The sequence below is a fragment of the Sorghum bicolor genome, chromosome 9, assembly GCF_000003195.3.
Source record: "Sorghum bicolor cultivar BTx623 chromosome 9, Sorghum_bicolor_NCBIv3, whole genome shotgun sequence".
NCBI lineage: Eukaryota > Viridiplantae > Streptophyta > Magnoliopsida > Poales > Poaceae > Sorghum > Sorghum bicolor.
In genome coordinates, this window is record NC_012878.2 from 3,313,412 (window position 1) to 3,321,539 (window position 8,128).

Consider the following 8,128-nt stretch of genomic DNA (forward strand, 5'->3'; position numbering starts at 1 on the left):
TATGTTGATTAGAAACATTAATAAGTATTTATTGGGTTTTTTGAAACAAAAGAGAAATAAACACTTTCAGAAACAAGTTGAAACCAGGCAACTAGGTAATTTGAATGTTTTTAAAATTTTAGAGGGGTTAAGATGTTTGGTTTTGGAGTTCATGAAGAAAAATCAGACTATGCCGATAATTTAAGAAGATAAAGTAGACTTTTTCAAATAGATTTAGCTAGAAGCCCTATATATATATACACAATATATACCTATACGTAAAAAACTATCTCAGCTCTCAAAGTAAGATAACTCCATTATTTTGTTCAAGAGGATATATTAATATTTTTTTAAGAAAATAATAGTCTCTGCTTTGACCACAATATGGGTTTTATACATCAAGAAAGAGTTAGTGTAGCAAAAATGCAAAATGGTCTTATACACAAAACTAAGCATTAAAGTTTAAGAGCCCAATTCGAGAGCTCCACGTGGCTCCAACTCCAGAACTATAGGTATAGCTATTATAACGGAGCCAGAAGAACATCCAATCTGCAGCTACTCAAGCATCTTTGTTTTCTAGTTGAATTTAGGTAGAGTCAGAGCCATTTCACCCATGGCTACAGTATTACAATGTGGAACAAGAATGTATAGTGCCGACTGTCCGGTACTAACCAAAGCTCAAACGGTGCCAAACGAGGCTTTAAGAAAAGACATCCATCTGTAGCTAACAAAGATCTTTATGGTCTCAAAACAAATGGCCTTATGCTTATGCTTATTTTATTCTTGTTAAAGCGCCATTGACAACCATGCTTTGACATTTTATTGTAAAATGTCATAAATATAATGACATTATGTTTTTTTTACGAGATATAATAACATTATGTGTTATTATCACAAAAGAATCTAGGTCCTCCTTAGTTGGAATTATTTATGAATTATTATGTGTTTTCATATGAAATTAAATCAATTTCTATAAAATTCGTTAAATTCTTACGGTTTGCGTCTGCATTAGATTAGATTAGATAAGATGATGATGCCAAAAAAAAGAAGAAAAATCTCATTTTCAATTGTGATGCTCGTTCGAAAAAGATTTCCATTGTGATGATGAGGAAAATATCTACGTGAGGTCGGGCTAGGCACACACCACCATCCGGTGACGTCGTCTTCTTCCCAAGCTATCCCTCTCGCTGTCTCGATCCAGTGTGTATACAGTGACCCACGTCTCGGTTCATCGCCGGCGGCGGCAGCGTCGCCGCTTGGGCGAGCTCTTCATCTGCGCTTCACCGGCGAAGTTTCCACTAGGTACGCCGCCCATTCCTGCTGCTGTGCGGAGCCAAGCACCGCCCAAGCTATATACGCATTAGGAATCTGACCCAAATCTATCAGACTGTCCACTGCCTTCGATTTTTTCATATTGGGCGCGCCCCTGTTGATTGCTAGGTGGGGGTGAACATGTCGAGCGCAGCGGTGAACGGGCTGGCCGGCGCCGGCGGCGGCATCATCGCTCAGATCATCACCTACCCTCTGCAAACCGTACCACCCTATTCTATTCTCTTCTTGCCCCTATGTTATGTCCTCTTCTAAATTCGACAAATACTATCCTTTTGCTCCGCCCGATGGTTCCCCCAGGTGAACACCCGGCAGCAGACGGAGAGGTCAGCGAAGAAGAGGAAGGCCGGGAGCGGCGGCAGCGCCACCCACACCTCCACCCTCTTCCAGATGCTCCAGGTGATTCATCGCGGGATTCAGGTCTTCTTCCTGTAGCGGCTGCGCCAGATGCCCTCTCCCTAATTAATTTTGGAATAATCAAGTGACTGCAGCTGATACAAACCGAAGGATGGGGTGGGTTGTACAGTGGTCTCAAGCCCTCTCTAATCGGCACTGCCGCGTCGCAGGTTAAATTCCACTTCTAGTTTGACTGGATTTCGATAACTACAAACTGCAATGTGTATGGATGATGAGTACTCCCTCCGTCCCCGAAAGCTGCAATTTCTAGAGTTGTTCGAAGTCAAAATTTTAAAACTTTGACCAAATTTATAGAAAAAACACTAAGATTTATAGTACCAAATTAATACCATTAGATTTATCATTGAATATATTTTCATAAGATACTCATTTTATGTTATACATATTGATGCTCTTTTCTATAAAGTTGGTCAAAGTTAAACAAGTTTGACAGTGCTAGTTGTGAACTTTGAGTCACATTCGGTTTCATGGTTCCAGGGAATCTATTACTACTTCTACCAGATCCTCAAGAACAAGGTGGAAGATATAGCAGCTGCTCGTAGTAAGAAGGGCCATGGGGATGGTACTGTTGGGATGCTTTCTTGGCTTGGTATTGCAGCTGTTGCTGGGTAAGTTTCCTACTACTGCTACTCTTGCATTTGTGTTGTTTAACTGGTGGAACAAATTAAAGCAGATGGGTGGATTGGTTGAACTTCTTATGTGTAGACCTGTGATTTTATTGGATGGGTGGATTTAGTGTTACTGTGTGTACTTTTGTGGCAAATGTGCTGATTTTATGTGATTTTGTAACTTAGGTACCAAAAAGCGTAGTTTTCAATAGTTTGTATGACTTAGTTTTATTTTATGAGTTAATAATCTTGATCTTTCGGCATGCTCATGGTCACTTTTCTTTGTTGCAGGTCAATCAATGTTCTTCTAACCAATCCAATATGGGTCCTTGTGACACGTATGCAGGTAAATTAAACTAGGTTAATTAATGCCTTTTTTCTTCAAGAAGATAACTGGCACAGTTCACTAAAGAAGAGAATCTACATACAGGGGTTTTGAGTTCTTCTGTCTGAAAAACTGCTACAACTGACCTGGTCAGGGAATGCTTATATTAGTGATACTGTTACATCCCACTTCATTGTACTCACACAGTGTTGTGTAACTTCTGTTGCTTCTGATATCCCTTGTGATGAGCCTATCTACTGTTTAGATATGAAATTGTATGCGCAGCCAGGCAAAGAGCTTACATTCCATTGTCTCAAAATGTTCGTATTTGGGAAGTTGTATGGGTGAGGATAAATCAGGGGACTGAAATAGTCTTCTCTATTAAGCAGCTATAGGAATATTAGTAAAGCTTTTTATGCTGGACATTTATTGCTGAACTATGATAAGGTGACGTTACATACAGTATTGTTGACATGTTACAGTCTCATTTTACTATGAGACTCCAATCCTTAAAAGTACAGTGCTGATAAATAAGATCTTTATTGTCATTTTTTCCAGAAAAGAAGCTAACACTTATGGTTCGGGACCTATCTGGTTGTGATTTGTTTTGTTCTTCACAAAGCATTTCCATGCCTCGTAGTTTCTAGTTTTTTTTAAGGCCTATTGGCTTGACTATGAAGTTATGAACTACAATTAATACATTCGCCATGACTCATATCCAAATTTTTTCCAGCCAGAATCATGCAAAAGTGGTTACTTGATAAAAAAAACATTATTTGTATATTAGCTGAACTCCATGTGGGGCCTGCTTTTACCTAGCCTACTGACAATGAAGTGGCTAAATTTAATTGCATTGATGCAATATGCTTCAGCACTACTCAGAACAATAACTGCAGCAAATTAGTAATTATCATTGGCTGTCTTCCAGACACATACTCAAGCGAAAAGGAAAATATTGGAGTCTAAGAGCGAGCTTTTACTGAAAGAAATGTCTAGGGCCAATTCATTGGAGGTTGCAGTTCTGAAGGATAGGCTGGTTAAACTGGAGTCGGAAAAACCTCGTCCATATGGTACTCTTCAAGCGGTTAGCACTCTTTCTTCAAGTAGGCAACCCCTTCATCCTAAACTTTACTGTTTTGGTACAGAAAATTAATCAGTAAAGAAATGAAATGGTTAATGGTACAGATCTTCTGAAAGAAAGAATTGGGAAGTATGCTAGATGCCACTGTGTTAGTTGTTTTCACACTTAATAGTTCGGAAATAGTAAATAGATACACTTAATAATTAGAGGCTATAAAAATGCAAAAAATCCTGAATGAGTAGTATTTCAATTTGCTTTCTTATTGGTAGGAGTAGTTTGTTAACCTAGAACATTATAAATTTAATCAAAGTTTCATATAATCAGATTGAAAATAAGTGTAGCTGGTGTCTGAAGTTGCAAGTTCTTCTAATTTTCTTTTACTTCACAATTTAAAGTAATCAAAACAATATTTTTATCAATGTATATCGGTCTTAGACAGATCCAGGAGGTTTATCGTGAGTCTGGTATAAGAGGATTTTGGAAAGGGCTTGTTCCAACATTAATCATGGTTAGTTATTTGCTTCTGAAATATACAATCAAAGTTTATGGGTTATGTATGCAAGTCCAAACCTTTGAAACATTTAAAATGACAGGTATGTAATCCATCGATTCAGTTCATGATCTATGAAACATTGGCAAAGCGCCTGCAGTCAAAGCATTCTGGAAAGCAACTACCAAAAAGGAACCTCACTGCTATGGAGGTACATAAGTTTCAGATTTAGGTCCTGGATTATTCTTGTCTTTATGAAATGATGCATGCGCCTGACTTTGTGAAAGCATGATTTTTTGGGCTCATTGATCACCTTAGCTGTTTATTCTGCACCTAGAAAATTCATTTTTATATGATGTCATATGATGTTATATTAGATGGTCCACGCAAAATAGCTGTTATTACCTACAAACCACTTTCTGCAATTGTGGACTACTTAATGGGATTGTAACAGTTAGCAATTGCAAATGATTATGTTATGGGATTTTCTTCATTAGTATATCCTTGTGAAAAGTTATGAATGGTCTAAGCATGAAAAATTAAGTGTAACTATGGGAAAATTTGTTTACATCTATGATTAGTTTGTTATCCAAAACATCTCTTCGGTCTCTTCTAAAGTTCTAATCCACATGATTCTTTTTTACTTGAAACAAAGAACTTAATTCATATGTATAAGATCCTACTTTTAGTGGAAAATGCCTCAGTACATAATCATGGTATGTGTCCAGAGCAGCCGGTAACCAGCTAATGGAGAGCATTGAGATTAATTATTGTGTTGATAGAGCACAATATACTCAATATGCATAGGGCAGTTCTTAGTTGTGAAAAAAATAAATTCTTTATTTGATCATGCACCATTTTACCTGTAGCAGGCAACACGGATCCGCTGCAATATTTGTTGCAACCTCTGATTAGGGTTCCATTTAATTTTTATGGGAAATAATTATGCTTGACTAATGATCAAGTTAAACTAATTAATACGTGTTGGTTTACCCTCAGTCATTAGTAACTACTTTTGCTTGAAGATTCATAAATCTTTCTATAAGAGGGCTAGCAGAGCATTCATATGTTTAACTGTGCATTTCTACATACTCAAGAAAGAAGAACAAGCTCATGACTTCTCTATCCCATATCACCAATGAGATCATATATTTTCTTTGTTACTACTCTAAATTCAATGACAAACTATTAAACTAGCAGTATGAATGCACAAGCAGATGGTAATGTCCATACATACTTATGCAGTCTTCCTCTGCACTTTCCTCCTCGAGCAGGTTTTTTTATTGGGTGCAATAGCAAAGCTTGGAGCTACTGTAGTCACTTATCCATTGCTAGTCGTCAAGGTACATTTTATTTAGAGACTTGTTAATAGTTTTAACCCCGTACTCTGTGAAAAGTTTTAACTCTAGACTACCAGCACATTACTCTAGCTAACTTTATTCTTAAATACATTGGTCTGGAACTGAAGTAAGTGGCCTAATTCAAAGGCCTATGAAAATCTTGAGACATTCATGTTTGTGAAATTCCTAGATTTTTTTTTGAGCTCGTGAAATTCCTAGAATTGATTGGATTCATACTATATAAGTAGCCTAATCGCAATGTCAAGGGCCTGGGTATCCAGGGATGGCGGCCCTTGGCTTCTCAGCTCATAGTTCGAACCAGGTAAGGGTGCCAGGGTTTTTGCCTGACTACCAACAGCAGAGGTGAGATCAAGAATAGCAGAGAGAGGGAAATTAGGGATAAACTTCTTGCTTGCTTTCATTCAACGAGTACAGGGGGTACATATAGGAGCTCAGCTCCACTGCTACTTGCGCCAGCCATTAACTGCTAGCTGGATAATTAATTCCTTAATCTCCTCTATTACTTCGCCTTAAAGAATACAGCCCCTCCAGCTGCCTAAGCCTCCTCGGTTTCTTCCAGGCCATGCGCGCCCTTGGGGGCTGCCCTGTCTGCTCCTCGTGTCTGAGGCCGGCGTCTGTAGTGACGGCCCCACATGGCAGCAGTAATTATTTTTGATATACTGTTGGGTCTATTGTGCCTAGATTCAAATTGTGTGCCTTTACATATTACAGTAATTGAAATTCACTCAAATGGCCTGGCACTTAGGTCTGCTTTAGATCCACCTAGTTACGGACACTGATAGAACAAGTCCATCTCGAGGGCGTGGAGGGTGGTGAAAGATTGAATTTTGCGACAACTGGTGCTTTAATTGTTTACTCATTATGTCTTAACTGTTGCAGTCAAGGTTGCAGGCAAAACAAGAAATTGGCAGCAATGCGATGTCCAGATACACAGGTATCTTTGTCTACTGCACAACCGAATTAATAACAAATTGTTGATATGTTTTTTTTCCGAGAAAAAGGCTCTTGATATACTTTCTTTGACATCATTGTTTATGTGTTTTCATAGGAAAAAAACTGTTGATATAGAACAAATTGTTAATAGTTTCTGAAAGCATTGTGCTTTGATAATAAACAAGATATCCTATTTATTTTAGTCACACATCTAATTTCATTGATGTTAAGTTAACATTACACCGACTCTTTTCACCAGGTACACTAGATGCGATAATAAAGATGGTCCGCTACGAAGGACTGCATGGATTTTACAAAGGAATGGGTACAAAGATTGTACAGAGTGTCTTTGCTGCCTCGGTTCTATTCATGGTTAAAGAGGAATTGGTTAAGTTAGCAGTGCTTTTAGTTGCAAGGAGTAGGACTATGCTTATTACTACATCCAAGAAACAATAGGTGTATGTCCATGACCAATATTTTTTTGGGGAGAAAAGCCCCCCATTTTTTTTGCCTCAACTTGTAATATATAGGATCTCATTATACATATCCTGTTCATGATCAATATGAAATTCTTTACTAGTTACTAGAGAAATTTTTGAAGCCTCTCAAAAGTCATATATCTCCCCTGGAAGTTATAGGGTCTCAATATGTAGGGTCTCATCTGGAAGTTATTACATGTTTTGGGATTAACTAGCATCCCAAATTAAGTGCATTTCTAGCATTTGAATTTTGTCGTGAAATAAGTAGACTGCTTCTAGGTATGTCTCACATAGTTTAGAGTTTTTTTTAAGTGCAATCTAAAATATCTTTTGATATGGGTAAATATGAACTTCCAAGTAACATAAATCTTCTCTAAGAATCATACGAATTCACTTATTTTGGAATGGAGTGAGTATTGTCACCTAGTCTGTGCTTGATATTTGAATGATGAGTAATAATGCATCGGAGGTACGACAAGCTTGTATGGTGGGTGCAAGTCCAGATCATTGTTGTTGCAAAATCAATGCCGCAACTAGTCATCGAAGTTGATAGACTTAAAGCCAGCCAATCCAGCTGCTACGGCTGCTAACTTGTGACAAAGACATTGCAGCTACAGTAAAAATAATAGCTACAGTAATGGTAAAGAGCCAAACGAACAGAGTACGTCGTTGTGACATGATGGACAGGAGATCGTTGAAACTTGAAAGGGCATGCCACTGTGGTGTCTAGCTTGGCATCCACGGGAGCAAAATGCTGAAAGGATGATTTCCAACCGCCACAGCGCGCTACCAAAACTCTGAACCATCAGAAACAGATGGACGGACACCTCTGCTAGCCTTCCTGAGGCTTCTCTGCGGTACTGCAGAGGAACACACACGTTTGATCCTGGCATCCTTTAGTTCCTATCAAATGTTTGACACATACATAAAACATTAAATATAGATAAAAAAAATTAATTATACAGTTTGGTTGTAAATCGCGAGACGAACCTTTTAAACCTAATTAGCCTATAATTAACCATAACTGCTACAGTAATCCACATGTATTAATAATGGATTAATTAAACTTAATAAATTCGTCTCGTAGTTCTAAACAAGCTATGTAATTTATTTTTTTATTAGTTTA

At 37.9% G+C, this 8,128-nt stretch overlaps 1 protein-coding gene across 1 annotated transcript; it reads left to right on the forward strand.

Annotated features, from left to right (window-relative positions):
• LOC8068207 (peroxisomal nicotinamide adenine dinucleotide carrier) lies at nucleotides 1,105-7,123 on the forward strand. The gene is made up of 12 exons (XM_002439200.2): nucleotides 1,105-1,281; nucleotides 1,420-1,512; nucleotides 1,609-1,707; nucleotides 1,800-1,874; nucleotides 2,203-2,333; nucleotides 2,625-2,679; nucleotides 3,587-3,742; nucleotides 4,179-4,247; nucleotides 4,333-4,440; nucleotides 5,504-5,572; nucleotides 6,470-6,524; nucleotides 6,783-7,123. Exons 2-12 carry the CDS (start codon nucleotides 1,432-1,434, stop codon nucleotides 6,977-6,979), a joined length of 1,095 nt encoding a protein of 364 aa, XP_002439245.1. The 5' UTR covers nucleotides 1,105-1,281; nucleotides 1,420-1,431; the 3' UTR covers nucleotides 6,980-7,123.